This window comes from Peromyscus leucopus, chromosome 10 (genome assembly GCF_004664715.2).
Source record: "Peromyscus leucopus breed LL Stock chromosome 10, UCI_PerLeu_2.1, whole genome shotgun sequence".
In the NCBI taxonomy this organism is placed as follows: Eukaryota; Metazoa; Chordata; class Mammalia; order Rodentia; family Cricetidae; genus Peromyscus; species Peromyscus leucopus.
In genome coordinates this window covers 34,283,238-34,301,753 of record NC_051071.1, presented here as the reverse complement: position 1 = coordinate 34,301,753, position 18,516 = coordinate 34,283,238, and the positions used below count along the sequence as shown (strand labels likewise).

Here is an 18,516-nt window from a genome sequence, read left to right as displayed (position 1 = left end):
AAGAAAGTTTGGAGCTGGAAAAATGGCTCAGCATCTGAAAGCACTTGTTTTTGCAGAGGAACTGGGTTAGATTTCCAGCCCCTACATAGTGACTCAAAACCATCTTAAGTCCAGTTCTAGAGTATCTGATATCCTCCCTGGTCTCCATGAGCATTGAGCATGCAGATGGTACACATATATTCATGTGGGTCAAACACTTAGTTTATAAAATAAATCATTTTTTTAAAAAATGAGGTTTTCTTTAAAACAGTAAAGAATGAAGAATATGAGTTATCAGCTAGTACAGCATAGGACTGTAGAGACAGCACAGCAGTTAAGAGCTCTTTCAGAGGACCAATGTGCTGGTGGTTCACAAGTATTCAAACTCCAATTCCAGGGTATCCAGTACCCTCTTGTGAGCTCACAAGCATCCAATAGCTCCAGTTCAGGGATCTGATGCCCTCTCCTATTGCTTCTCGGCCTTTTGGCTAAGATCAAGTGTAGTATCTGATGCCCTCTCCTGACCTCCCTGGACACCAAGCATGCATGTGATGCATATACATTCATGCAAGGCCAAACACTCATTCACATAAAATAAATGTATTAAGCTAGGCGTGGTGGCACACAGAGAGTTTCAGGCCAGCCCGAGATACAAGTGACCCTGTCTCAAAAGTATAAATAAATCTTAAAAAATGTTGTAAAAATTTTTAACAACACAGCATATATAAAGTAAACAAGCAGAATATCTAAAAATACAAATCACTACAGTGGAAATTTAAAACTTAAACTTTTAAACAGTATGTTGCATATAGCAAGAGTTACTGAAAGTCTGAAATCTGAAGAAGCCACGAATAATTCAGCTAAGAGTTTAAAATGTTAAAAGTGCTAAGAAACAAAAAGTAGAACAAAATAGCTATTATGTGTTTAATGACAGCCAAGTGGGAAAAAGGGAGAGCAGAGACTGATGCCAAACAGCACCATGTAAGTCAGTTATATGACTAGAATTAAGTGTTCCTCACACTTAACAGGACAAATATGGTAAGCGTAAACATTGATAAGAAAGGCTCTTGAAAACATCACTAAGTAATAAAAGATATTACTTCTAAACCAATAGAAGGAAAATAGTAAGGAAAGAGAATATTTTGAAAGGAAAATGTAAATGAAAATATAAATTATCTAATCTCTTAAAATGGATTATCAAGTATCTTAAAATGCATTACTTAAATGTTCTTCACAGATGTTTCAGCACAGTATAAAAATAAAAACTAGACAAAAATAAAGATTGCTATGAGCTTAGAGAGAAGGCTCAGTGTCTCATGCTTGCTGTTCCTGCAGAGGATCTGAGTTTGGTTCCAGCATTCTTACAGAGGGCTCACAACCACCTGTGACTCCTCCAGCCACAGGGAATATGACATCCTCTTCTGGCTTCCATGGGTATCTGCATTCCAATGCACTATCCTACACAGACATACAGGCATGCACACATACAATTATAGATAAATCTTTAAAATATAAGTAAGTAAGCACTAAGAGACTGTCCATTTATATATAATAGCATATTATCACCAAATATTCTAACACAAAATGACTATTCTGTGAATCAGAATAATAGAGGCTAAAAATAGCACCCAAAAAATGATGAAATGTATAAGATTATCATAAAGAGTTTAATATTTTAGTTAATTCCAACAGAGCAAGATTAAGAAGTTGTGCCCTATGATTCATTCCTTTATTTCAGTACCCAGGAATCTAGAAAAAAGAAAACTTAAAGATTGTAAATTCATTCCAGCAGAACTACATAGTAAGACACTGTCTCACAAAGAAGGGAAATGATGTTTGTAGTTATTATTACTTATGTCATGTGGATTGAAGAAGTTGTCTTCTATTCTTAGTTTGTTAGTGTTGTTACTAAGGCTTGCTGCATTGTTAAGTGCTTTTTCTGCATTTATGGAGATGTTGCTTTTCTGTGCTGTATTCTATTAATAAGTAGTTCTATAGTAAAATAATAGTTTTACAGTCAACATATGTTGACCCAAACTACAGTTCATGGGATAAGCCCCTCTATTTTGTTGTTCAGTTCTTTTTATGTATTGCTGGACTCTATTTGATATCATTTTGTTGATATTTGTGCGCGCGCGCGCGTGTGTGTGCATGTATGTGAATCTGAATAATGCATAATTTTCTTCTTTTTTTTCCTTCTTTTTTTTCCCCAAGACAAGAGTTTCTCTGTGTAACAGTCCTGGCTGTCCTGGAACTTGCTTTGTAGACCAGGCTGGCCTCAAACTTGCTGAGATCTGCCTGCCTCTGCCTCCCAAGTGCTGGGATTAAAGGCATGTGCCACCACAGTCCGACTAATTTTCTTTTGATGGTGTTCAATATGCCTGTTTTGTCCTGTCTTGACATCAGGTTAATAGCCTTACAGAATGAGTGAGAAGTATAGCTGCTTTTTACTTAAAGAGTATTAGAAAAGTTGGAACTAATTCTTGTTTAAATGTCTGCTGGCAAAATAGCCATCAAAGCCATCTGCTCCTGGATTTTTTTCTTGTGATGAGTGTTTTTGTTTATTGATTTTATCTCTGCTTGCTTTAAGTCTACTCAGACTCTGTATTACTTCTTGAGTCAGTTAGCTAGCTTGTGTTCTTCTAGGAATTAAATTATTTTGCCTAGGTTATCTAATTTATTGAGGTATCATTCTTACTTCCTTGTATTTCTGTATTTTTTCTTAAAGTCAGTGGTGTTACTTTTCACCCCAATTTTGGCAACTTTAGGATTATCTAGTTTTTCATTATCAATCTAGTTAATGTTTTACTTTTTTTTTATTTTGTAAGGTAATGAACTTTTAGCTTCATTTGTCTCTATTTGTCCATTCTGTATTTCATTGATTTCTCCTCTATCCATTTATTTACATTTTGCTTGCTTTGATTCAGTTTTTAATTCCTTTTCTTTTAGTGTGGGACATGAAGTTATTTGATTTGAATTTTTTTCTTTTTATATGTTTAGAGCTATAAACTTCTAAGCACTGTTGTAGCTGCATCTCCTACCTGTTAGTGTATTGATTTTGTTTCATTCAAATTATACTTGCTTATAATACTCCTTCTAACTCTGACTTTGTGTGTGCAAATATATGTGCACATGCTGGAGGGGATACATGTGTGTGGAGGCCAGTGTCTCCCTCAGTCACTGTATACTTTACTTTTTGAGACAGAGTGTGTCACTGATCCTGGAGTTTGACAGTTTGGCTAGGCTGTCTGGCCAGGAGGCCCCAAGTGTTCTACTGTCCCTTCCTCCACTGTTCTGTGGATACATGCCCATGTCACTATGCACAGGTTTATGTGGGTGTGAAAGGGGAATGGGATCCTCGTGCTTGCGTCATGAGCATATTAACCAGCTGGCCTGTCTGCCCATCCTTTACTTTTATTTATTATGGCTAGCAGAATGTTCTTTATTTTAACATTTGTGAATTTTCCAAATTTTCTTCTGTTGTTGATTTGTAAGTTTACGCTTTTGAAGTTGAGGACACACTTCAAATGTTTTTAATTCTTCAATATGAGACTTGTCTTGAAGCCTAACAACTTTCTTCCTGGAGAATTTCCATGTGCATGTGATAACAATATGTATTCTCCTGTTAAGTCACAGCATTCTGTATGTGTGATAGAGCTAATTAGTGTGTTCGTCTTGCTGATCCTTTGCACTTTTCTATAAAGTTTACTTATCTTTTTCATGTGTGCTTTTTTTCATCCTTTTTCTTTGGACCTGTTTCGGGTCTTTGAATTTAATGTATCTCTTTTAACAGCATATAATTGAATAATTGGGTTTCAAAGCCATTCTCCAGGTCTCTGTATTTTGCTAGGAATGTTTTGTCTACTTATATTTAATATAAATGCTGGTAAGGTTGAATTTCTGTCAGTCCTGTTCCTTGTTTTCATCATGTCTTACTTTGTTTGGTTTTCCTGTACCTCCATTATGATTTCCTTTTGTGTTACTTTTGTAAATGGACCGTTTAATTATGCTACTGTTTCTAGTATTTCAAATATTTCTTGGTAATTGTCATGGAGATTACAGTCAGCATCTTAACATGCAATAGTCCTATTTGAATGAATACCAGCAATTTTAAAAATATATAAAAAGCTTGTTGCCATATGTCCTGACTCTATCTTATTTCTTTTATGTTGTTACTGTCATCCTATTTTGTCTTTATACAGTGGATGTCCACCAATTTAGTTTCATAATACCTGCATTATACATTCTTTCTAAATGAGATAGGAAGAAGGAAAGCTTAGAAACAAATAAATATCCATTGATAGTTTTCGGGCAGAAATGCATTTGTTTTACATGTTACTGGTATGGTTGCCACACTTTTGTACTCTTTGTTTCTTCTGTCCTCCATGGTTTCTGATGTGAAGTTTCTAATAATTTTACCGAATCTCCCTTGTATGCTTTCATTTAAGTTTCTTGCTACAGTCAAGCTTCATTGTTTCCCATTGTTTTCTGGAAGTTTGATGTGAATATATCTAAACATGAATCTGGTAGAGTTTATTCTGCTTGAATTTCTGAATGTGTAAATAAATGTTTTTCATCAAGTTGGGACATTGTCACATTTTTCAGATGGTCTCTTTCTTGCTCCCTGTCTTCTTGGATATGTTTCGGGTCCGTGGTCTGAGGCCTGTGCTGCCCTCATCTTTGACTTCCTTCCTTTCTCTCTTCCTTTCTTCCAGCTGCCTGAGTAATCTCATTTGGCCAGTCTTTGGGTTTGTTGATTCTTCTGTTAGAGTGAGCTTTCAGTTTTAATTAGGATTCTTCCCAACTCCAGATTTATGCTTCTTTTTATATAATATCTGATTATCTACATTTTGTTTTGTGAACTGTTTTTTCTCTTTATACTTCTTTAGAACTTTGAGTCTTATTTCTGAATGGCTGATTTAATTTTTCTCTAGTAAGTGCAAACATTAGGTTTCCTCATAGACATTTCTTATTAAACTCTCCCCCCTCCAAATGTGGATCATAATTGTTTCCTTGTATATCCCATATGTTAAAAGTGAGGGTGTTGTATTTTTTATTTCTTTATTTTTTGAGATTATAATGTAATTACTTCCTCCCCTTTCTTCCTACCCCTCCCCATATAACCTTCTCTCTTTCAAATTTATGGCCTCTTTTTTCATTAATTATTGTTACATAGATATACATACATACACACACTTATATTTACACATATTCATAAATATATAAACCCAGCCTGCTCTTTATAATGTTACTTGTATGTATATTTTCAGGGCTGACCATTTAGTATTGCACAACTAATCAGTGTACTCTTTCCCTGTGAAGACTATTTCTCCCACCCTGAGCATTCCTTTGTTACCTATAGTTCTTTGAGTAGTGTCGAGTCCTTATGGTCTTTCCTCTGTCCACTTTAACATGTCTGTTTTCCTTCTTCAGCTCATGTTTAGGTAGTTATGTTTATGGGACTTTACGGGCACAGATCATTTTTAGGAGACACAGCCTCACAACAAACCCCCTGATCATCTGGCTCTTGCAATCTTTTCCCCCCGTATGTATGTATGTATGTATGTATGTATGTATGTATGTATGTATGTATCTGTCTGTCTACCTACCTACTTATTTTTTTTTTGTTTATTTGTTTTTACATCCCGACGACGTTTCCTCTTCCTCCCTCCCTTCCTCCCAGTTCCCCATCCCCGAACCTTCCCTTTATCCACTCCTCATCCTCCATTTCTCTTCAGAAAAGGGCAGGCCTTGACGTCTCAATGAGAGTATTTTAAATAATGCAGTGTGACAGTGTGGGAATCAGATGATTCCCATTGCCAGTCGTGTAGTAACCCCTCTGCACTAGTCCACTAACTTGCTGCTCTTTGCTTTATTTACCCACTCATCTTTCTGCTTCGATACCAGTTAATAATAAGGGTTTCCTTACGTGTCTAATAAGACTTTTCCACTGTTGGGTTTTTAGGGCTGTGGGAATAGATGAATTTAAAGGTTGGTGGCCTGGGGTCACCTGGGAGTGCTGAAATGTTTTGGAGCCAAAAGGTGATTCGATACTGTATGTCTCTGAATCTCTGCTTAATTCTCAGAGGTTTTTATTTGTTTTTGTTTGTGTGATGTTGTAACATCACTTTGATTTGATATTGTAATATCACTTCTCCCTCAAAAATAAAATCTCAAGCTGGGTGTGGTAGCACATGCCTTTAATCCCAGTATTGAGAGGCAAAGGCGCAGAGAATGCTTTTTGAATTTGAGGCTGTCCTGATCTACATAGTGAGCAGGCCAGCTAAGACTGCATAATGAGACCCAATCTTTAAAACAAAACAAAAATAAAAACTTGGAACAGCAAATAAAAGCAAACAATCCATAGGAGCCCACAGCATTCAGCAGCATCAAACTACCTTCCCACAGTGTATATTTCTAGCAGTTTCTCTCATTTGGTCTTTCTGAATAATTTGATCATTCTCTTCTTCTTCCTCTCCCTCTCCCTCTCCCTCTCTCCCTCTCCCTCTCCCTCTCTCCCTTTCCCTCTCCCTCTCTCCCTCTCTCCCTCTCTCTGTCTCTCTCTCTTTATTCCCTTTATCCACTCCTCATCCTCAATATATATATGTGTGTGTGTATATGTATATATATATATATATGTATATGTGTATGTGTATATATGGATGAGAGAATTTTTAAATAACCATGGTTTGATAGCTTTATTTTAAACATTTCTTCCTTTTATCTCCTTTTTCATTTTCATTTAATTAGTAAGGACAAACCAAAGGACTATGTTTTACTTAGAAATTTCCCCAGTAGATTTTCAACATTAGGCACATTTTTTTTACTTTGGAAGTTACTGTACACAAAATAGATTTGCTGTTACATAATACTTCTATATTCATTTCTCCATTTTCTAGTATCATTTCCTAGTTTTCTTACTTAGTTTACTCTTGAGGTTGTTTTAGGCTTTCATTAGTATTACCTTCATAGCTCATGGCCTGGTTCAAAAGTCACCACTTTAATCTTTTATTACAATAGCATCCCACTAATATGTAACAAAAACTACAGCATTTATTTTATAACAAATTACCTCCAAAATTTAGCTGTTTAAAATTATAAAGATATATTCATTCACATTTTACCTGGATCACAAATCTGAAAAAGGCTTAACTGAATGGATTTGGCTCACAGTTCCTTACGAGGCTGCAATTAGAGAGTCAGCTGAGATTTCAGCCTTTTGAGATTTTGTGAATCTGGAATATATACTTCCAGGAAGTACACTCTTGATTTTTGAGGGCACTTTATTCATTCCTGAGAGCCTTCCATGGGGCTGCTCACTCTTCTGAGGAAAAAAATAAAATGGAAGAGGCTAGAGAAGACAGAATGAGGGCCAAGCAAAACAGGTGGTAGAGTATGAATGTAAGTGGTGGGGAGTTCCAATATGAACAGTTTTGTGAGGTGGAGACCTCAGCCATTTATAAACTAAGGTCTAATAACATACTCCACAGTATTCTATTAATCACCTAGGCTACATGTAACATAGGGGGACACTGGAATCCAGACAGTACAGGAATCATTGACAGCTTTCTTGAATCAGCTAACACATGAAAAATGTTTTAAGTTTTTTTTAGTTAACTTTGAAAAATGAATAGATGAGGCAAAAAATTAGTAAGTCCATCTTGGGCACTAAGGCCTTTTTTATAGGTGGCAACGTTCTTTCTTTTCTAGCCAAATGGCACTTTTTCCCCAGTACGAATGGAGGACTGCATTCTAGGCCACCACTACTTACAACATCTTAAAGCTAGAATCCATGGCTGCTTAAGTCTTACATAAAACAGCATGGTGTTTACATACTGAAGAGTCAGTGTACCTCTATTTTAAGCTTAAAAGCCATCTTATAGTAAAGACAAACTAGGTTTATTCCCTTTATGATTAAACCTGTTTCACAAGGATTGGGCTATGCCCCACTTATAACCTTAACTATAAATGCTTCTGTAATGATTGTTCCAGGAATGGCAATCATGTCTTTGTTTCAAAAAGTTATTCATAACCACTTTGCAACTCTACCTTCGTTTCAAAAGGTTATGACTACCTTGTAATGACTGCCTGTTGTTATGACTACCTTGTTATGCCCACCTTGCAACCATGTCTTTGTTTCAGGAGGTCATTAGGATTAACTGGTTATGCTTATTTTCTGCTTATGTAACCCCTCATGTCTTGCCCACCAAGTCCCCCATTTGGAACCCCCCTATCCCTGAGCTATAAGAGCCTTGTTTTCACATCCAATGCTGACCTCTAGAACCTCACCTTAGGGGGAGGCACACGAATGAAAAAGCTTGCTTTAATTGCCTGCTTTAATTATTTTGACCATGATGATTTGGGTCAATGGTCTTTCTCCTCCCATCTTTGGGATTAACAGTATAACCTGCCTACATCCTTCCAGATGCTACTTGCCCATAAACCTGAGCTTAAACTCACATTGATCTTAAGTTGTGCTCTTTTTTTTTTTTTTTTTTGAGTTATGACAGTTTTGCACAAGCAACTTCAGAGCCATATTAAGTATCCATCAGCTAAGAAATGTTTCTGTCTCTTCTCGCCTCTCACCTGTACACATTCCATAATATACCACAAAGGAGACAAAATGTGACTTGATGAATAGAACAGAATTTAATCTTAGCTTTAAACTCAGATGGAATTCTAGTTATTCAACAAATTGAATTGTTTTTGTTCCTTCTGTGGTAAGTTTAATCATTGTGAATTGATGAATAATACTAATCAATAAACTACAGGGATCTTACACAAAAATACTTAACCTATAAGACTACCATCTTATGAAAACAGATAATGTGAAGCAAAATTCAGTGTTTAAAAGTAGAGAGTTTTTATAGAAGTCTTCTAGTTTTCATGAAGGTAGTAATTAATTGTTTGTAATTTCTGTGTCCAATGAAGAAACTATTTATTTTTCTTTAATTAGGAAGCATATAACCACTGGAGCTTGTATATTATCATCTCAAGTATGAAAACTTACTTGCCGTTTTGACTCTGATATATAAAATAACCATTTAGTCTATATCTGTTTGCTTCTCTTATCTTACAAACTATCACCTCTGATAACAGGTCACATTTACTAAGCTGTTTATATGCCTGGTACAGTTTCATATTTTAGCTACAGTCTCATAATTTCTGCAGCATTTTATGATGAAGCCCTACTATGACTCCCACATTCTTTCATTGCTACTTTAATAAATGGGGACAGAAAACATGGAGACACTGTGTGGCTAGCCTCAGTTCATCAAGGTTGCTAAGATTCCCACCTGGAGCTGGGGGTCTGGTTCAATGCCAGAGTCTAAACAGAGAGTGAAGACTACAGTGCTGCTCTTAGAGCCAGCCCATGGTGCCTTCTCAAGTGTTCGTCATAATTGGAAAGTACTTTCTTTGAAATAAATAATACGTTATGCAGTATCGCTACCAGGTCTGAGAGAATGTTTCATGATTTCATAATGGTCTACTGGTCCATAATTGGATTTATATTGACTTAGGTTGAATTTTGTTACAAAATGTAATAATAGACATGACAGGAATAGGTTTCTTCCTTTCCTCCCTATGACTTTTTAATATTTTCAAATCCTCTTGTATTGTAGTCATGAACCTATTATGATAAATACTGTTGAGACGATTTTCTCTTGTCTTTTTAACAGATATTCTAACTAATAATGAACACTGAAACTAGGGAGTATTACCCCCTATTCTCATACAGCTCTGGGCCAGACAGGCCTGTTTGTATAGTACCGATCTGCATAAGTAAGTGTCTCTAGAAGTAGGTCTGTTTGGAAGCAGCAGGAAGCCTTCCCAAGTGTCTCAGTAGTCCTCTACAGCTTTTCATTCTTTCTTCCTCTGAAGGCTAAAGTGAATAAAGGAAATCAAATGAGGACAGATCTGTGTGTCAAATAGGAGACTTGGGAGAAGCTTGCTGTGACTTTATAAATGATATACCATCATTCTAGATAGCTTGTTTTCAGTGGCCGTACAAATGTAAAAAGTGCAGAGAAAGCAGTTATGATAGGATATTAGCAAATCAGGAATCTTGAGTACTGCTCTGTGTCACTGTACTTGCTTGTTGTTCTTTATAGTGATAATTTCTCTATGTAAAAGAAATAATCATAGATGACATTGATGGGTATATATGAAATACATTTGACAGAATAAAAAAATTCATTGGTAGAGAGTTCAGATGTCTTCTTAGTCTCTGATGTATGCTGTATATTGCCTACTTTTGGCTCATATAGTTTGTATTCAAATACTAAACTTAGTCTTAATACCTAATAGAATGTTTGAACATTTAATTATGAAGGTAAGTTCTACTCCCATGACTAATTGTTTGATCTGTACTTTTGCTTGGGATAGAAATAAATGAATTTTTTAAAAAATCACTTTTGGAAGAAATGCAAAACTACATCGACATAGTTGCTCTTTCTAAGCCACAGAGACTGCTCACCACTGTGGACTCCTGCTAGACACTGCTGATGTCATTTCCTTGTAAAACCCCTTGGTTGTTCATATTTGTCTTCTAATGATGCTACGTTTATTTCTTTCCCAGATCTTCCTCAGAACTGTGATCCTAACATTCCCTTAGTTGCTCAGGAATTAATGAAAAAGATGATTCGTCAGTTTGCCATTGAGTACATTTCAAAAAGTGGTAAAATTCAAGAAACTAGAAATGGTTCGATTGGAGCGAGTCTCGTATATAAAAGTATCCAAATGAACCAAGCAGAGAACTGCCTTCAGGATGAGCAGGAAGGCCCCTTAGACCTCACTGTGACTCGAACGCAAGAGCAAACTGCTCAGCAAGGTAAGTGGTTTGTTTAGCATGTGATACATACATTTTTATTTTAAAATACTTAAACATGGATGTTTTATGCTCATAGGGAAAATTATCTCTCTTTCCTTGATTTATATGGCATAGACAAGAGAGATAAGAATGTAAAGCTCTGTGGTGCAGTTTTCAAAGATTTATCTTTAGTTTATAATTATATATGTATGGTGCTAGTGCACATGAATGCAGGTGCCCAGGGAGTCCAGAAGAGGGAATCAAATATCTAAAGCTGGTTTTCCATGCAGTTGTGAGCCTGTTAATGTGGGTTCTGGGATGCAAACCCAGGTGTTCTGGAAGAACAATACATGCCCTTAACCACTGAGCCCTCTTTCCAGGCCCTCTACTATATTTTTAATAGTTTATAAAAGAAAATTTGGTGTCTTTCTTGTTTTTTCAAAATAGTATGAATTTCAATGAGCAACTTAAAAATAAAGGATATGTATAAAGAGATACTATGAGGAAGAATTATTTTCTAGTAGACAGCCAAAAACATTAATTTAGTATTTGCTCTTTAGTTTCTGCACTGAGATGAGAAATAAGTAGATGGTTTACCATTCAGTGGGTTTTCGTTGTTGCTTATTTTTTAGATTTATTTGTTTTATGTATATGAATGGGTTTTTTTTTCATGTATGTTCGTGTATCACATGCATGTTTTGTGACTTCAGAAATCAGAAGAGGGTATTGGACCCTCTGGCACTGGTGTTACAGATGGTTGTGAGCCATCATGTGGGTACTGAGACTCAAACCCAGGTCCTCTCTAGAGCATCAATTGCTCGTAACTGTTAGGCCTTCTCTCCAGTGTCCCCTCCATCCAGTTTTTTATAATATAATGGAGAAAGGGGAAAGTTACCTGTGATAAATCTCTACACTCCTATAATTAAACATGCAGAGATACATTTTTCAGAAGGTATTTATACCATGTTGAATCTATGTAAAGCAGAATTTATTTGTACCATATCTGTGATTTCACAGAAGAAAGACAAAAAGAGCCCTTTAAGAATGTGGGGAGGCCGGGCGGTGGTGGCGCACGCCTTTAGTCCCAGCACTCGGGAGGCAGAGCCAGGTGGATCTCTGTGAGTTCAAGGCCAGCCTGGGCTACCAAGTGAGTTCCAGGAAAAGGCGCAAAGCTACACAGAGAAACCCTGTCTCGAAAAACCAAAAAAAAAGAATGTGGGGAGGAGGCCAGGCGGTGGTGGCACATGCCTTTAATCCCATCACTCGGGAGGCAGAGCCAGGCGGATCTCCGTGAGTTTGAGGCCAGCCTGGTCTACAGAGCGATATCCAGGACAGGCACCAGAACTACACAGAGAAACCCTGTCTCAAAAATTTTTTTAAAAAAAAGAATGTGGGGAGGAAGCCAATAAATGGCTTATCTGGAGATAAGAGAAGGAATAGCTTTTATCAGCATGATTTAAGGATCATATTACTTCTTAAAGCTGTGGGGGAAAACAAAAGGTATCATTGAAAAGATCCTAGAATGTATTGGCATTAGGACTCTAACATTAGGACATCATCATCATGGATCAGTGTTTAGAGGAGACATCTCTACAGTGTGTGAGACCCATCAATATTGAAACATGGATGTAATCCCCCATATTTGGTCCCTAATTTTAGACTGTTAGCTATGTTTCTAAGAAATATTAAATTATTAGTCTATAAGAAAGGTAAAAATATAACTACAATTTAAGACTTAAGAAAAATATATATCTGTACTTTGACCTTTGGACATTGTAAAGCACAGGGTTTTTTAATCTTTATTTGCTGTTTATATTTTATATATCCTGTACTTTTACAGAAGCAATTTAGCATTCTACAGGCTAGAACATGAGCCTAGGTATGTGACAGACTTATAGTTGCAAATAGGAAAGGATGGCAAAAGAAAGGAAAATTGAAACTTACAAACATTAAGTTCAAAATGCTAAATAAATTTCATCAAATTGAATACAGTAAGATATTGCACACATCCATAATCTCAGCACGTAGAAGGTAGAGACAAGAAGAACAGAAGTTCAGGCCCAGCCTAGACTACTTGAGACCTGTTTGAAAGAAAGAAAAAGGTAAAATAATAATAATAATAATAAATAGACAACAATGAAACTGATAAACTGTGTAAGACCTTACAGAGATCATATAACTTTCTGAAGGTCATAAAATAAGATCTCTAAAGCAAGTGCTTCTATTTCAACTAATTAGGAATACTTTTGCAGATAAGAATATCCAGTCAGAAGTTTACCAGTTTGTTGATTTTACTAAAGTGAAATGACCACCTGATCCTAAAATTGACAAGCAAGTCTTAAGGAGCCAAAGATAACAAAATCACACCTTTAATCCTAACACTTGGGAGGCAGAGTCAGGTGGATCTCTGTGAGTTCTCAACCAGCCTGACAGCCAAGGCTACACAGAGAAACCTTGTCTTGAAAAACAAACAAGCCGGGCGGTGGTGGCGCACGCCTTTAATCCCAGCACTCGGGAGGCAAAGCCAGGCAGATCTCTGTGAGTTCAAAGCCAGCCTGGGCTACCAAGTGAGTTCCAGGAAAGGCGCAAAGCTACTCAGAGAAACCCTGTCTCAAAAAAACAAAAAAAAAAAAAAAAAAAAAGAAAGAAAAAAGAAAAACAAACAAACAAAAAAAAAAACAGAAAAAAAAGGAATATCCAAGGTAATGAGAAGCTTGCTTTAAGACCCATGAAGGATTTATAGTGCAGTAATTAAGACTTTTGGTCAGAATATAAATCAGTAAGAGCTCAGAAATTTCCCAGGATTACTGAAATCTTAGTAAAATACAGATGTCAGTATAAATCACTGGGGAAGATGTCCTGTTCTGTACATGTTCCAAGGCAACTGGTTACACACCTGGAAGGAGGATGACAATCACTACCTTACACTAGACATAAAAATGTTAAGGGGTAAATGTGAAAAGAACACTATACAGAATAGACTAGGCTAATGAAGCTTCTAGAATATGACTGCTTGAATTAGAGAATGCAGTTTTCACTACTTACAGCCTTGTGACCTTTGCAGGACATTGATCATTTTGTTCTGTAACTAGAAAATTAGTATTAATAAAAGTCATGCTGTTGTGTGAACTTTAATGTCTTAAATTGCACTCTTAGTATAGCACTGTCCTAGCTGCTTTCTGTTGCTGTGATAGGCATCATGACCAAAAGCAACTTGGGGCAAGAAGCAGGTATTTGACGCATCCTGATCATTGACGGAAATCAGGACAGAAAATGAAGCAGGAGCAGAGGCAACGTACCATGGTTGCTTGTTTTCCATGGCATGCTCAGTTTGCTTCTTAAACAATCCAGGACCACTTACCCAGGGGTGATACTTCCCAGAGTAGTCTGAGCCTTTCCACATCAATCATTAATCAAGAAAACTCCCTCACAGGCCAATCTGATGGAGGCAGTTCCTCACTTAAGGTCCCCCCTTTCTGAGGTAATACCAATTTGTGTCAAGTTAACAACTAGGATTCGCTGTCACAAGCCCACCATTGTCATTTTGGCACTCAGTCACATCTCCTTTTGTTGTGCTTAGTTTCCAAATACAAACACCATCCAGGACAGAATCGTGTAATACGATACAACTGTTCCATGTACAACCGCAAATGCATTCTATATTTTAGAGTAGGTGGCAAAGTACTTTGAAGAATGCTTAGTCTTTTAGTTTCTCATAATTTAAACATAATAATATACATTTACAACAACTGCTGATTTTAACCTCAATCAATGTTACCTTCTGTGGTTAAATAGAGAAACGAAAACAGATACTGGCTTAATATATTTGTACACAAACATGTTAACGAAGTAAGACAGAAATAATTGTGTGGCCTCATCTGGTATTTATAACTACCTTCCTCTCCTACCCATTCTGTATTTCCTCCACCCTCAGCAAGCCCCTCACCAGGTCTTGTTCTCTCATTGGAGCAGTGACCCATACGTTGATTCTTGAAGAGTTTGCCTTTTGTAATCCTACCTAGATTGGATTGTTATAGTTTCCATTGACTAGTTATAGGACATGGTAGCACTAAGAGACACCCTAAGGATCTCCTACACTACAGATGTGATCTTCCCTACATGTATGTCTATTACTATTTGTGTGCATTGCCTGCAGAAGCCAGAAGTGGGCATCAGAGTCTCTAGAACTTGAGCTACTGATGTTTTTCAGCCACTATGTGGGTGTTGGGAACTGAATCCAGGTCTTCTAGAACAACAGCCAACGCTCTTAACCACTAGGCCATCTCTCTAGTCCCTGTTGTTCCTTTTTTGTCAGTCTGTTGAATTAAGGGAATCAGAGCCCAAAATAGCCAGTTGGCAGTCTTAGCTTCCAGTTCAGTGGAATGCTTATTGTGTCTCCTCATAGACGTACTCCCTTCTCTGGAACCAAAACGTCTAGGCCAGTTAAAGTATAAGGTAACAGGAACAGGAAGCAAAAGTTTTCCTAGTCCATCACTAGGGACAATAGTGAGTGAAAGCTCCTAGTTTCCACCCCTTGATTCTTGTACCCATTAATCCTAGCTATAGGAGAAACAGTACCATATATTGGACACTGATTTAAAGCATGTACGGCCTTCTAGTTAACATTCCCCAGCGCTCCAGGCTATTGCCACCTATTTAGTGCTATAACTGTTTAAAGGGTCATTTTACTGTTTCATCAAGCTAACTGCTTCAAGATTGTGGGGAATATGGTATAACCATCGGAGTTTATGATATTGGGTATATTGTCACATTTTTCTGACTGTGGATGAGTTCCTTCATCAAAAGTGATGCCGTGTGGAATACTGTGCTCATGATAGTAGTTTGGACAGAAACATTACATACAGGAAAGGAAAATCCATAACCAGAATAAGTATCTGCTCCTGTAAGGGCAAAGCATTACCCTCTCCATGAAGAAGTGGTCTGATGTCACTGACTGGCAACCCCAAGGAATGACACCATATGAGGGGTTCATTGTTGGTCTCTGGTTCTTGAAGATTTGGCACTCAGCAGCGGCTGTAGTCAGGTCAGCCTTGTTGAATGGAAGTCCGTGTTGATGAGCCTATGTATAACCTCCATCTCCCAGCATAGCAACTTTTTTCATGGGCCCATTGTGGAGGAACAACCAGGGATGGCCAGGGAAAGACTGTACAGAATGAATCATGCTATCTACCTGATTATTGGATTCCTTTGGTAAAGTAACCTTTTGACAATCATTTACATGGGATAGAAATAACCTTGTGTCCTTTGTCCATTTAAAGAAGTCTATCCATGTACTTTCTCAAATGTCTTTCTCACCAGTTTTCCAGGCATGCTTCTTCAAGTCCCTTGACCATCCATCAAACCCAGCAAAAGCACTTTCGTATACTTTCCATCATAGAAAAGAACTGTAGCTTTACATATCTTTGACTTTATGAAACTACAAATATTTTCTGGCTATCAGTTAAATACCCATGGTTAACAGCTGAATTATAAGACTTCACCTAAGAGTACAGTAAGAAAAACTACAGATCCAAAGACTTACTAAACAGTACATTGGGTGAAAAGGGGAGGAAGAGTCCTATTTGAAGAGATAGTTAAAGAATGGCCAGAGGGGTAAGATGAAAAAGCCCTAAGACATTGTTAATGATATTGATATTACTTTGTATCAAGCAGTGATTATGAAAGTTTCATTACTAGTGATAACTTTAACATTTTTGTGGAATTTAATTTTAAATAGTTTTCTTTGTCCAGACAATATGAAAGAGTTTCCTTTTCATTTGTATTCACAGTCCTTCATGCAATGAGTCATTATTTGTTCTGTGTATATAATATTTGTGATAGATAATGTGGCTTCAAAGACTTTTGAACTCCTGTCCATAGTGGAGTATAACTGAACTTCCTGTTTGGCATTGTATAATAACTAAAAACCAATAATATTGTGAGGAGTTAACAGATATTTTTCTCACTTAATATTCACATTCAATTAAACATTCATGGTTGTCTTGACATTTCTGAACTAAAGTGAGTCTTTAAGATTTCTCTTTTGGGGGAAGCTGCTAACACTTTCCCATATGACCATTACTGATTCAGTGAACAGAGTTCACTGATCTTAGAGAATCTACTGTATACAGTGCTGTGTGCTGGTTAGATGTGCTGTGTATAATATAGAATTGAGGAAGCCAGTAATGGGTTAATTAATGAAGATAATAATTATTGAATCACCACCATTTTCATGCCATTATTTTAAGAAATAAATATTATAAGAAAGTCTCTTTATTAATTATAATGCTTCAATAGACTCTAACCCTTCTTACCCCTCAGACCCTACTGGAGTGATGGTTTTAGACTAGGCAGATTATAAGAAAGTGACGTAGTGCCGGGCGGTGGTGGCGCACGCCTTTAATCCCAGCACTCGGGAGGCAGAGCCAGGTGGATCTCTGTGAGTTCGAGGCCAGCCTGGGCTACCAAGTGAGCTCCAGGAAAGGCGCAAAGCTACACAGAGAAACCCTGTCTCGAAAAACCAAAAAAAAAAAAAACCAAAAAAAAAAAAAAAAAAAAAAAAAAAGAAAGTGACGTAGTATAGAATTGACATACATAAGATGCTGTGAATTTATGAAAGGGATGAGATGCTCAAAAATGTGGAGAAATTAGCAAGGCTAGTAGAGTACCATATAACTGAATTCAGAAGAACAAATCTAAACAGAGATGAAAACGAATTCTGACTTTGGAAGAGTAGAAAAGATTTTTTTGTGTTGTGAAGAATTCCTTGTCAATAATTTGCAGGATGAGGACATTTTGTAAACAATTTTTAATTTTTTTGTCAAAAGGCTTGATAAAGTGTTGAAGCTGAAGAAATTGTTCAGTATGGTCGTGGCTTAAATTTTCAAACATCAATCCACTTTTGAATTTATCTCTGGTGGTATTGTATGTACAATTATATGTCCTTATTTAAAAGTGAGTTGCCTGCATTTAGAGTATTTTGCAGTACGGTTTGGTCACAGGCAATTAAATTGTGATGCTAAATGGCAGTGTGCAACTAGTAAATGAAAACAGTGTTGTGTTTATTCTGATGGCAGTTTTAAAAATACAGCTTAATAACTATGTTCACTAATTAATCTAAAAGTAATTAATGTACTATTGACTCATATATATTTCTAATTTGTTTTCTCTTAAAGAGAAAATGCATGTCTAGAAATATAGTTAAGATCTCTTTAAATCTTTTAGCTTCTCTTTAACTAATTACTGATACCACTAATTTATGCATTTATATGGAAAGTAGTTTTCTGTTCTTTTCACATAAATTATATGCTAAATGCACTGTTTTTGTTTTGTTTTTCTTTCTTTCTTTTTTTTTTTTTTTTTTGGTTTTTCGAGACAGGGTTTCTCTATGTAGCTTTGCGCCTTTCCTGGAACTCACTCAGTAGCCCAGGCTGGCCTCGAACTCACAGAGATCCGCCTGCCTCTGCCTCCCAAGTGCTGGGATTAAAGGCGTGCGCCACCACCGCCCGGCCTCTTTCTTTTTTATTATTAAGAAATTTTCTATTCATTTTACATACCAACCACAGATCCCTCTCTCCTCCCTCCTCCTGCCCACCCCCCCACAGCCTACCCCTTCCAATCCACCTCCCATTTCCACCTCCTCCAAGGCAAGGCCTCCCATGGGAAGTCAGAAGTCAGCAGAGCCTGGTAATTCAGTTGAGACAAGTCCAAGCCCCTCCCCCTGCACC

The 18,516-nt window shown here is 36.9% G+C and overlaps 1 protein-coding gene and 1 pseudogene across 15 annotated transcripts in view; both read left to right on the top strand.

Annotated features, from left to right (window-relative positions):
* Nucleotides 1-18,516, top strand: part of Lcorl (ligand dependent nuclear receptor corepressor like) — a 165,511-nt gene that overhangs the window by 110,062 nt on the left and 36,933 nt on the right. For all 15 annotated transcript variants that reach the window (XM_037209019.1, XM_037209027.1, XM_028865878.2 and 12 more), the window contains one exon: nucleotides 10,559-10,810. In XM_037209019.1, the coding sequence (XP_037064914.1) occupies nucleotides 10,559-10,810 (252 nt within the window). The remainder of the gene's footprint in view (nucleotides 1-10,558; nucleotides 10,811-18,516) is intronic.
* On the top strand, nucleotides 448-565 carry LOC114690932 (annotated as a pseudogene).